The sequence below is a fragment of the Phocoena phocoena genome, chromosome 7 (genome assembly GCF_963924675.1).
Source record: "Phocoena phocoena chromosome 7, mPhoPho1.1, whole genome shotgun sequence".
In the NCBI taxonomy this organism is placed as follows: domain Eukaryota; kingdom Metazoa; phylum Chordata; class Mammalia; order Artiodactyla; family Phocoenidae; genus Phocoena; species Phocoena phocoena.
The window spans coordinates 82228126-82241572 of record NC_089225.1 but is presented as its reverse complement, the minus strand read 5'-3'; the positions used below and the strand labels follow the sequence as shown (position 1 = coordinate 82241572).

The window sequence follows — 13447 nt, the reverse complement described above, 5'->3', positions numbered from 1 at the left end:
AGTGGTTGAGAGTCTGCCTGCCGATGCAGGGGTCACGGGTTTGTGCCCCGGTCCGGGAAGATCCCACGTGACGCGGAGCAGCTGGGCCCCGTCAGCCATGGCCGCCGAGCCTGCGCGTCCGGAGCCTGTGCTCAGCAACGGGAGAGGCCACAACAGTGAGAGGCCCGCGTACCACAAAAAAAAAAAAAAAAAAAAAGCATGAGAAAACTTTATGGGTGATAGAAATGTTCTATACCTTGATGGTGGTTGTGATTATACAACTGTGCTCTTTGTCAAAATTCATACAACAGTATATCGTAAGAATGTCTATATATGTAGAACTGAGTCACTTTGCTGTACAGCAGAGATTGGCACAGCAGTGTAAATCAACTATACTTCAATTAAAAATAAAATAAAAATTTTAAAAAAACAGTATATTGAAAAGGATAAATTTTAGTGTATGTAAATTATACCTCAATAAACCTGACACCCCACACACCTGCCCAAATAAGGCAAACCTTTTAAAAACAGTAAGAGCTAAAAAAGTTAATTACATCCTCAGTGAGCAAAATGGTGAGTCAACAGATACAAACAGAATTAACATACGTCACATAAAGAGTGAACAAGCATTTAAAAAGAATATTCAGGAATAACCTGGCAGTCCAGTGGTTAAGACTAGGTGTTTTCACTGCCGTGGCCCAGGTTCAACCCTGGTCAGGGAACTAAGATCCCACAAGCCACACAGCGTGGCCAAAAATAAATAAATAAATAAATAAAAAGAATATTCAACCCTGTTATTAATAAGAGCTATTATTTCTTATTAAATTGTATTACATGGCTACTATATGAGGTAATTAAATATATTATCTTAAATACTCTCTATGACCCCAGGAAATATGTAAGGAAATACAAATGAAAACAATGATGTACTCTGTCATACACACTGAATTGATAAAACTAAAGAAAAGGTATGAAGTCTAATTGTGACAAGGCTTCACAGCCATCCATTCATTCATTTGAACAATGTTTTTATTGGGTCTCATTTAAATCTTGCATTTTACCCCAACTGAGGGGAGGCAGTGACAGATTTAATTACAAGGGAGGTACTGGGTAGGCAATACATATGGGGGGGGAGTTTAATTGGTAGGGAGATTGTCCAAAGGTGTGGGTCCTAATTCTTCCTTATACAATGGAGACATCTCTGAAGTCGGATAAAAGCATTCCTGTGACACTAAATCTATTTCCAGTAGACTTTCCAGGAATTCCTAGGGATAGCATTAATGGCAACTGCTTTCTAGAGAAGTGAAGATGTCTATCCTGCAAGTCACCTAGCAATTCCTGACTGCACACAAAGCACTCAGAATCTCGACAGAGTCCCACAGGGCCATATCAGGCTTTTGCACTTAAGTACTACTCTTCTTAGTAATACTATATATTTTCTTATTTTTATTATTAACCCTTGACTATTACAAAAATCCATATTGTCTCTCTAATTCTGAAGTCCATAAGGTCAGGACGCCTTCTCAATGCCTTTTGAGTTGCTCTGCACAGAGTGAGCATGGGTTCTAAAATAATGTAAACAGACATCACTTGTCCTTACCTTTAAAAATATCAGTATACATGCACAATGGAAAAACATAATTAATGCGAAATGGTTTTCTAGAAAATATCAGATAGATCTCAGTAAATCCCAGTAGAACAGCAAGTAAAATAACAATTACAAAAATTTTTTAAAAGATTTTTTTGATGTGGACCATTTTTAAAGTTTTTATTGAATTTGTTACAATATTGCTTCTGTTTTGTTTTGGTTTTCTGGCCTCAAGGTATGTGGGATCTTAGCTCCCTGACCAGATATCCAACCCGCACCCCCTGCGTTGGAAGGCAAAGTCTTAACCACTGGACTGCCAGGGAAGTCCCCAACAATCACAAAATTTTAAGTATAGTAAATTGGAAGGGTATATACAGGGAGGAAAAAAAAAGACTTTTTTTATCTTCCAAGTTTTCCATATTATTATTATTTGTTACTTTTGAAGTGTGAAAAATTTTAGTGCATTATGCCCCAAGAGTCCATGGCCTACTATGTATGCATATGGAATATAACAGCATTTATGAAACCAGGTAATAACAATAACATTATTAACTCAACCACCCAGGTAGGTTCAAAATCTCAGCCATGGGCTTCCCTGGTGGCGCAGTGGTTGACAGTCCGCCTGCTGATGCAGGGGACACGGGTTCGTGCCCTGGTCCAGGAAGATCCCACATGCCGCGGAGCGGCTGGGCCCGTGAGCCATGGCCGCTGGGCCTGCACGTCTGGAGACTGTGCTCCGCAGCAGGAGGGGCCACAGCAGTGAGAGGCCTGCGTACCACACACACACAAAAAAAAATCTCAGCCATAATTATGCTCTCTCATCTTCCTCACCCCTCAAATCTAATCAGTTAACAAGTCCTATTAATTCTTTGCTTCTCAAATAATCCTTTCTTCATTCACACTACAACCACCCTATTTCACACAAAGAAATTAAGTGTGGTGAAAATGAGAATAAAGATAAAAGATGTTTTTCTTATTCTTAATTGCTTTAAAACATAATTAACCATCTAAAGTAAAAAGAATAACAATGCACTGTGGAATTTATAACAGAAAAGCAAAATAGTGGACAACAGCACAAAAGATGGGAGGTGGGAAATGGAAGTATATTAATATAAAGTTCTAACATGAACTATTAGATAACACAGATACAGAACATTTCCATCACTGCAGGAAGTTCTTTTGGAAAGTGCTGCTGTAGCACAAACACCAAGAGTATAATGAAAAAAGGTGTAACTGACAACTAATAGTAGAGATAAAATGAAATATAAAAAATAATCCAAAAGAAGACAGGGAAAAAGAAACAGGATCTTGGAATTAAAGTCTGAACTGATATCAACTCCTGAAATATATTTTACAATAGAAAGAAAAATGTACATCTTTGACCAAGAAATTCATTTCTAAGAATTTATCCTACAGATAAGCTTATTTATAAATGCACAAAGAAGTATAAATAAGAATGTTCAACACAGGACCATTTAACAGCAAAAGACTGGAAATGATCTAAATAACAAAACAGAAGCCTGATGAAATAACATATGGTCCATAATATACCTATATGTAAAGTCACATGTGCATACATTTGTATGCACATAGAATAAATGTGGAATAATGCAAAAGAAACAGCTAACTGGATTTCTCTGAGAAGAACGAATTTAAGGCAAGTAGGGGGAGAGTGCATATTGTATTTTCTTTTACCACTTATAATTTTTATCATGTGCATATATTACCTGCATAGAAAGAAAGAAAGAAGGAAAGAAAGAAAGAAAGAAAGGAGGAAGGGAGGAAGGGAAGAAAGAAAAAAAAGGAAGGAAGGAAGGAAGGAAAAGAAAGAAAGAAAGAGGGAGAGAGGGAAGGAGGGCAGGAAGAAAGGGAGGCAGGGGAAGGGGAGGAAAAGAGGGGAAGGAAGGAAAGAGGAATACATGCTGGTAGGTAAACTGTAAAGCATACAATTCCAGAATCAGCTCCTTGGGGGCAAGAACTCTCCCCAAAATTTAAATTTACTTCCGAAAGAACTTTACACTAGCTCATAAAGAGGCATAGGTCAGTTAAAAATGCTATATAGATTTTTATTTTGGAATAAACTATAGATAATTTCACCTTGACTGCATGCTAGCTTTATAAGAAACAGTAGCAAAGACTTCCTATTAAAATAATACTGGGGCTTCCCTGGTGGCACAGTGGTTAAGAATCCACCTGCCAATGCAGGGGACATGGGTTCAAGCCCTGGTCCGGGAAGATCCCACATGCTGTGGAGCAACTAAGCCCATGCTCCACAGCTCTGAGCCTGTGCTCTAGAGCCCGCGAGCCACAGCTACTGAGCCCACATGCCACATTTACTGAAGCCCACGCGCCTAGAGCCCGTGCTCCGTAACAAGAGAAGCCACCGCGATGAGAAGCCTGTGTACCACATGAAGAGTAGCCCTCACTCACCACAACTAGACAAAGCCCGCCCACAGCAACGAAGACCCAACACAGCCAAAAATAAATAAAATAAATAAATTTAAAATAATACTGAAGGAATAAAAACGTGTAACTCACAAGGACAACAGACAGGAAAGGAGGCAACAGCAGAAAAGAGGTTTCAACGAAGTTTTGAAAGCAGATGTCTAAGCGGTACCAGTCTAAATGCAGTCCGATTATAAACTCAAATTAAGATTTCCTGATCTGCCCTGATACAAGTCCCAGGCTTCTGTGGAAAGAAAAGTATCCTGTCATTCACAGGAAAGCAATGAATAACTTGCTGCATTTTCAACTTCTTATATGAATAAACAAACTTTTTGTTTAACAAACATCAAGAGCTAGGAAAGAAAGGTTTCATTTCATTTGAAAACGAAATGTGGGTGTGCTTATTTCAAGTTCAACTCAGAACTGACTATATGTACAGAAAACACACACACACAACCCAAGAACACGTTTTACCTTAAAGAGATAAATTTCTTAAATATCAATTTTTATGTACAGAGTACAAATGAGGTCAAGAAATCAACATATGTGCACAATAATTCTGCTAAACCTATATTTGAGACATGGCAATTTACTCAAGGAAAATTTTCAAACTCTTAAACAATGGCTTAGGCTTTAGTAGCTTTACTGTACAACCTTGCCAATAAATTTTCACACTGTAACAAAATAACTTTACTAACTTTATTTAAATTAAATCTACTGAGCCTACCTTTAGAAAACTTAAATCCCGTTTGGCTTAAGCCAATTATTTAATCACAACATACTGTGGTTGCCTTATGAGTTATAAAAGAAAATCTACAAAAAGGAATTAATTTCAAGAAAGGTAAGCTAAGCTTAACTATGTTTTTGTCCAAGAAGGGTAGAGGTGAAAACTATACAAAATGAATAAGCGTATAAATTGGCCAAATAAAAAGATCCACAGAGAAATCAGTCTGTACTCAGAACAGCACTATTACTTTATCATCTCTCAACTTACTGATCACTAATGCAGGGGTTCCCTGAGAAACGGAAATTATTCCAAGGGTTTCTCCAGAGCAAAAAGATTGGGAGAAACTGCGTGAGAGAGATTAACTAGACAGGCTCTGTATTTAAGGGCACAAGACATACCCTCAGGCCTGATGTTGTAGGACTCTACCCAGGGGAAACTGGCCCAAGAGAAGGGAAAAAAACTACATTTGAGAGACCCAGCATCCTTGTTCTACTTTAAGATCCTCCAGTCTACCAGCCTGACCCAGACAGACTGAAAACCTAATCAGCAATTTTGTGTCTTATTTAAATATTAACAGAAAACTAAGGAAAGGTTCTAACATGAAAGACAAAGTTCAAGACCAAAAGGGCTCTGAGGACGATGCAGAAAGCAAAAGAAAACTTTGAGGGTATTTATACCCGTGCACCGCAACAAAGAGTAGCCCCTGCTCACTGCAACTAGAGAAAGCCCACACACAGCTACGAAGACTCAACGCAGCCAAAAATTAATTAATTAATTAATTTTAAAAAAGGAAATCCTGAATCAGTATCAGTATGTTATTTAGAAATATGTAGGTAAACACCAGAGGAAACCACTAAGAGGTGAAAGTGGCTGTCTCTAGGAGGCAAAAAGTGGGAGTGGAGAGAGATGTGGCAGGGAAACACTTTATTTGATTAAAAGTTTAGTGCCATATGACATTTTAAATTATATACATGTACTTTGATAAAAATAGAATTTAAATTTTAAAATACAGTATTTGACAAACATGCTATTTCTTTAAGTAGTTTGGAGATGGAAGTAGCTTACTTTCTCAATTCCCCTCTTGTCTATTGCTGAGTTATCTTAACCCACCCTTACCTCCTCTCCATCCTCAGAGAAAGAAGTGACCTTAGTCGTTTCTGAGATTTCCTGACTACACCATGTGCTGGATTCCACTGCCTCTCACATTTTCCGTGACCTTGCTCCATCTATTATTTCCTTCTCTTGAATCTGCAATCGTTCATTCTCCTGTGAATCCTTTCCCCAAACCTATAAAACATGCTGAAGTTCTCCCCATCCTATAAACAAACGAACTTAGCTCAATTCTTCATCCTGTTTTGTCACATTCCTTCCTTACAGTGACATATGGGTAATTTATACTCCATAAGAGTAATTTAGGGACCTCCCTGGCGGTCCAGTGGTTAAGACTTCGCCTTCCAGTGCAGGGGGTGTGGGTTCAATCCCTGGTCGGGGAGCTAAGATCCCACATGCCTCGTGCCAAAAAACCAAAACATAAAACAGAAGCAGTATTGTAACAAATTCAATAAAGACTTTAAAAATGATCCACATCAAAAAAAAATCTTAAAAACAAAAAAGTAATTTATAATCATTACCTCTACTTCCTCACCCACCACTTTAATCTGATTTGTGCATCCAACATGCTACTCAAAGGTCAGCAGCGGGACCCGAAATGCCAAATTCCAAAGTCTATTCTCCAGGCTCAGCATACTTGTTATCTTCAGAGAATCTGAAAATCTTTATCATCTCCTCCTTGAAATCCAAATCTTTCTTTTGGCTTTCCCAACACTATTCTACCACCACATTCTCAGGCTTATTCATTGACTTTTCTTTCTACCCTTAAAATGCTTGTTTTCTCCCAGAGTTGTATCCTCAGCATTCTCCTATCATCTTATCCATCCTAGTGATTAGTCATTTCAAGTACTGCCCACGTGCAAATGCTTAGCATAAAGTATGGGTTAAACGAATGTTTACTGAGCCGAAATAAATGAGTGCCAATTTTCTGCCTCCAATCTGTATCCCCAAGTTCTAAAACTATATTTGCCACAATTTAGAAAATTATCTGGATGTCTTGAGAGCACAAACTAAGTATGTCCAGAACTGGACTCACTGTTCTCTTCCCAAACCAGCATTCCTCACTGTGTTGCTTATCTCAATTAAGATAAGCAACTATTATCCTCAACTCCTCCTTTCTCAGTCCCTACATCCAACAGGTTACTGTACTGAATCCAAGTCTCCTCAATCTCTTTTATCCTTGCCATTCCCACTGCCATAGCTCTTAAATTCATGTGCTCGATGCCATTGTGAGTTACTATCCTACAGTCTTCTCCATGTCAAATTCATAGCCTATTCATTCTAAATATTTATCAACACTATGCATTCCAAAAATATAAATACCACTAATATAACAAATTAACTTTTAATATCTCAACCCTTGCATGATGAGGATGATAAAAATGATGTGAAAATAGCTAATATCAAGAGATTCCTTCCTACACCCACAGAGGGATTACAAAGATTTTATCTTTCTAACAATCCTCTATTGTAAAATATTAATAGTTGACCCTTGAACAACGAGGGTTTAAGGCCACCGACTCTCTGCATAGTAGAGAATCCGCATATAACTTTAGATTCAGCCATCTGGTCCCACAGTTCCGCATGTGTAGATTCAACCAAGTTTGGATCATATGTATTGTAGTACTATTTATTTTTTAAAAATCCACATATAAGTGGACCAGGGCAATTCAAACCTGCTTTGTTCAAGGGTCAGCTGTACTATTAGTCAGCATCCCCATTTTACAGGTGAAGTGAATTTGCCTAAAGTTAAATAGCTACTACTAAGTAAGCAGTAATGCCAAGATTTGAACTCCGACAATCTGGCTCCAGAGGTATTATCCATGGGATACATTCATATATTCTATTCAAGGCCATTCTGAAAACTTACCTTTCTACTCTCTTTCTTGACTGCTTGCTCTCTTTTCTCCCCAACATCCTATACTCTACATTTTAAGACACAGGACTGAATATGATATGTATATTTTCACACTTCTATGATCCAGCTGTAAAGTTCTGTTCCTCTCTTTCCAACCCAAAGCAAAAGCCATCTCCTCTGACAGAACTTCTATACCCACTCCCCACAGAATTACTCACTTCTCTATGAGCCCAAAGTACTCATATTATATACTTATGAACCTATCTTACATGACTGGTTTGTGAGTCTCTGGAGTTCTCTCTTTTACATTCTTCAATCAAAGCTTACAGAATTGAACTTAATTCAATACAAACTCTACTAGCCAAGATGCTGAATTAATAGTAAGTTTCTACTTGCCTCAACTTCAGTGTTTGTAAAATACAAATACTATAAACCAAAAGGATTCCCCTGAATGTGTGAAGTTACCAGCAATCCTTCAAATGTTAGAGAAACACCTAATTCTTAAAGTTGTGTACTTCACAAAGTACTAGAAAGCAGAAGTCTAAGATGCTGCAAATTTGAAGGTCTGTTATACTACTTCCTGATTATTAGTCCAGAGAAATCCATCTCTTGTTGCTGCTCTTGCCACACCCCCACCTCAATAAACAACCAAATTCATACACAACATAATACATCAAAGTAAGGGGGAAATTAGCAAAAACACAACTTTCTATCTACCTATCAGCCAGCCACACTGCAAAAATAACTTTTATACACACTGTACTAATGCCCTTTTCTCTAATGAGGAGTTTTCAAACTATTTCCCTTCAGTGCTTCTAGTGACTGTTTTTCAAATTTAGAGTTCAGCAAAATCAACGGGGTGTGTGTGGAGGGGGTACTTTCAAGGTCTGGAGTAGGGTCTGGGAACTTGGATTTTTAACAAAGACCCTGAGTGAATCTGGTACAGATAAGGCACAGACCACACGCTGAGAAACAGTTCTGGATGTTCTTTGCAACTCGAAATTTCATATGACCATGAAAACTAAGCCTACACTGGCAATTTATGTTACATCCACTAAAACTAGAAGCAAAACTAGTATGATACACAATAGCTAACTTTTATACTGAGGTACTGTGCTGAGTATTTCTCAATTTTCTTTCATTTTATCCTCAGCACCATATGAAGTAAATATCATTATCACCTTACAAATGAGAAAGTTAAGGGTTAGAAAGTTAATCACTTCCCCACATCACATGGCTTCTAAGTGGTGGAACACGGTATTAAAACCCAGAATGTCTACCCAAAGCCTATACTCCTATCCTCTTTATGCCACCTATTTGTAATATATCTATTTGACACTGTATAGAGTAAGACAAAGTCAGGTAAAAGAAGGGAAGGCATAAAAACTTTGTCTTCTTCACCATTTTATCTACAGTTAACACCGTTGCCTAGTTACCTTTTCTAAGCATATCTCAGTTCCTTACGACAAACCACTTTCCGTGTAGATGGCAGGCACTGAAGGTGGGAAGTTTAAGATACGTGTCAGGAATGGGTGCTTGGATTAACTTATATTGAATACTCTGGGTTTTTTTTTTTTAACATCTTTATTGGAGTATAATTGCTTTACAATGGTGTGTTAGTTTCTGCTTTATAACAAAGTGAATCAGTTATACATATACAAATGTTCCCATATCTCTTCCCTCTTGCGTCTCCCTCTGTCGTTTACCACCTATGTAATCTTAGGCAGGCTCCCTGTGCTCTTTTACAAAATGGGACGATAATCCTATTTTAATATATAACATACGTAAAGCACCCAGGACATAGAAGATAAAATGTATTGCCCTCCTCCACCTTTTATTCTATTTACTAACATTTCTAAACACCACTTATTTTCACTGGGCTTGAAACTACTTCCAAAAAGTAATAAATCAAGTGAAGGAAGTTCTCTATTAGCTAATGATTAGCTGTAACCCTGGGGAAATAAAGCAACTGGGTAGGGAGCTGACTGAATAGGGACACCCCCCCAAAGATCCTGAGATCTTCAAATAGGGGACTTTCAGACTGGATTCCTAACAAAGATTAGGGCATCCAATTCATCCTATAGACACCTAGAAGCTGACAACCTGATCCAGATGGACCCTGGAATCTGAGTTACATGAGGTTTACTTCATAAGGTAGGCCCTTGCTCTCTACCAATAAGCATGTCTACATTTCATTGAGGCTGCAAACTGGCAGTAATCTCCTTCAATCAAAAAGGGAGTCTCAGAGCTTCCCTGGTGGCGCAGTGATTAAGAATCCTTCTGCCAATACAGGGGACACAGGTTCAAGCCCTGGTCCGGGAAGGTCCCACATGCCACAGAGCAACTCAGCCCATGCACCACAACTACTGAGCCTGCGCTCTAGAGCCTGCGAGCCACAACTACTGAGCCCGCGAGCCACAACTACGGAAGCCCGCATGCCTAGAGCCCATGCTCCACAAGAGAATCCACCACAATAAGAAGCCCGCGCACGGCAACAAAGAGTAGCCCCCGCTCGCTGCAACTAGAGAAAGCCTGAGTGCAGCAATGAAGACCCAACGCAGCCAAAAATAAATACTTAATATAAATATTTTAAAAAATGTTTTAAATTTTAAAAAGGGAGTCTCTGCTGTACACCTGAAACTTTGTAAATCAACTGTACTTCAATTAAAAAATAAGAAAAAAATGTTTTTTAATGTTTAAAAGGGAGTCTCATAATTTAAAAGATTCTCCTTTTCTTCCAGATTGAGTCTGAGAAAAACAGCAAATGGTCTAGCTTGTGCTATGAAGACAAAATCAGAAAACATTTGTCCCACTCTGCATGGAAGTTCACTAGAGTGAAACAAAAACACATTCCTGGGAAGGAAGCGATCAGACATTCACTTCAATATAACTTAGTAACAGGCAGTATCCCTTTTCACACCTAGGTGAGAGTGCTGCACTGGAGAAAAAAGAGGTTTTATTTTTCTGGGGTTTTTTTGGTGGGGGGAGTGAGAGGGCTAATGAGAAGCATCAACTTTACAGCATGAATACTCTATGGAATGACAGATCGGAGGGAAAGACGCTTTGGAAAACATGAAGAGTGGGCACAGGAGGAGCCCGAGATCCCAGCAAATAAAGCCCTTCTAGCATTGAGAAGAAAAGAGCACCTTCCTCCACACACTGCTAATACTTAACCCAGCTTTCATCAGGTTGCTCCTTCTTTAAAGATCAAATACTTGAGAGGGTAGCCAGATTCTGTTATCAGACTGGGGTCACCACCTCCTTCCTCCATCTTAACTGCCCACTTAAGTAGCTCTCCTTCCCTTCCACCTGCCACACAATGTCAGCTCCAGAAGGTTGAAGGCAAACTGAAGCAATTATGTCCACCAGATACCTCTAAGAGTTGCTTCAAAACCTAAACACATATGTCACTTTGGTATGTTATGTATTTCCCAGGTTCTATCTTACACATCAAGCTACCTCCTTGATATAATGTAAAAGACATGGTTTTGGAGTACCTAACATCCACTCCACCACTTGTTACTTCACCTCTCAAAACCTCCTGTGAGAGTTAAAATGAGATCCTGTAGGTAAATCATCCACCATAAGGAGGAGCTCAGTAAGCAATAGCTATTATTTGAGGAGGAGGGGGTTCTTTTAACAAAGTTTAAAAAAAGCATTTTGCATTTTCAGAAGGTTTAAAACAGCATTCTTTTTCTAGTCAGAAAACACTATTGATCATTCTTCAGGGCAATTCTCTCCCCAGAAAATATCCATTGTCTAAAATCTTTGATAAAATAAACAGTAGAAAAGACTCATGGCACTCCCTGCATTTTTTGAATGAACCCTTGAAGCCACTTCATCTGTTCTATTTCGTTAGGAAGTACTGTACTACGTTTCCTGAAACATCCAGTCATTCTGCCTAAAGATTCTAACAGAAATTCCCGAGACAGTGAAAGACAAAGGTATACGTTGGCAGCATTAATATGTAAGCTAAAAACCACCCATTTCTCTTTTCAGTGGATTCTAACACGAAGACAATCAGATGATAAATTTTTTCTCTTTCCATTTGCACAATATGAAGTCCTCTTTTGAGTTCCTCTTTATGAATGACTCCCAAGGAACCCAAGAGCTCCATTCAGGACTTTCCCCCAAAAAAGCTCCCAAGTCTAGAGAAAAACAATTTTTAGGTCCCTAAAGTAATAACAAGGAGACAAATCTTGGATCTTGTTTTTTAAAAAAAAAATGGTTTTCATCCTAAACACAAAATCAGTGTAACAGACATACACCAGAGCCTCATACAAAGCCCATAAAACCCCCAAAGGAATCTTGCTTAACTTACTTCTCACTTCTTGCTACCCACTTAGCAAATCTTAGTAAATGCTAACATGCTCCGAGCCCCATGTCTGTTCAGGGACCCCAACCAAACCTGCTATGCTAGTGCACTCAAATCCCCCAAATCTGAAACTGTTCTGTGAAAGAGAAATACTTAGCAGCAGATATGTGCTATACTGACATTAACCATGTCACTGAAGTGACAAACCACTCAGCCTCACCCCCAAGGGAGGGTAAGGAGTAACCAGCGGGCGGCCAGAAACCCAGGTTTATCATTAACACATCAGGCCAAGCACAATGTTAGCGGCTGCACCTCCAGGGACGGGCACCAACGTACGGCCGACTGAGACATGAATGAGACGGCCGGGGAGGGAGCGGCGCAGGGGGCGCGGGGATGGCCCGGACAAGGCTGGGCCGCACCTCCCGGGCCCCGCCCCGGCCCCGCCCCCCGGCCACCCCGGCTCCGCGGCAGCGCCGCAGTCCCTGCGCGGTAGCGGCGCGCGCCCGGGACCCCTTCCCGCCGTCGCCTTCCCCTCTTCGCGCGGCCCCCAGCACGTACCTGCTTTGCAAAGAGGGGCGCTCGGGCTTCTCCTCTCCGGGGAGCTTCGGCTCTGCTCCGGGGACCTCCTCCGGTGCCGGACGCGGGCTGCGGGTGGGGCCGCGCTCACCTCGCCTGTCCACAGGTGGGTGGGCGACGAGGAAGGCGACGACACGGTGCCCAGCAGCGCCGGCGGGGGCTGCGGCCGTGGGGGGCTCCCGCGGGCCCCGGGCGCGGCGCCGCGCGTGGGGCTGGTGCCTCGCGTGGACGTCGAGGACGTGCTCGTCTGCGTGGCCACCGTGGGGCTGGTGCGCGCGGCCGCACTCCCGCCGCCCCGCGTGGGGCTTGTGCTGCGCGAGGCAGTGCGCGGGGCCCCGCTGCTGCCGCCGCCGCCCGAGGGGCCTGAGGCGCCACCACAGCAGCCGCCGTTGTTGCCGCCGCCGCCGCCGTTGCTCCGCGTGGGGCTGCCATGTTGCTGCTGCTGCTGCTTCAGCTGGAACGGAACCGTCGCCCTCATGGGCTGCAGGCGGCTCCCGGATCCCCCGGCCGTGGCGACCGCACCGCCCCCGAGGGAGCCGGCCGGCGTGGGGGACCCATTGCGCCTCACCCGCTGGGACATGGTCCCCCCCCTCCCCGGTGACTGGGCGAGACGTGGGGTTTTGTTGTTGTTGGGTTGCAAGGGGAGGATTCTCGAGACCGGATGGAAGGTCCCCGCGACCGGGTGACGAAGCCGGAGTCCGGGGTGCGGGGGGCGCCCGGGCCGCGACCGGCAGCAACGAGGTGGTGCAGCCGCCGCCGCCGCTGCCGCTCCTCCTCATCAACAATAGTGTCTCCTCCACTGCCCCCGCCCCCCGCGAACGCCCATTGGTGCAGCGTCAGCCGCGCTCG

At 41.9% G+C, this 13447-nt stretch overlaps 1 protein-coding gene across 1 annotated transcript in view; it reads right to left on the bottom strand.

The window, feature by feature from the left end:
• The window catches only part of FAM117B (family with sequence similarity 117 member B), an 85687-nt gene extending 72509 nt beyond the window's left edge, over positions 1-13178 (bottom strand). The window contains exon 1 of the mRNA XM_065881060.1: positions 12581-13178. Within this exon, the coding sequence (XP_065737132.1) occupies positions 12581-13178 (598 nt within the window). The remainder of the gene's footprint in view (positions 1-12580) is intronic.
• Positions 13179-13447: the final 269 nt, after the last annotated feature.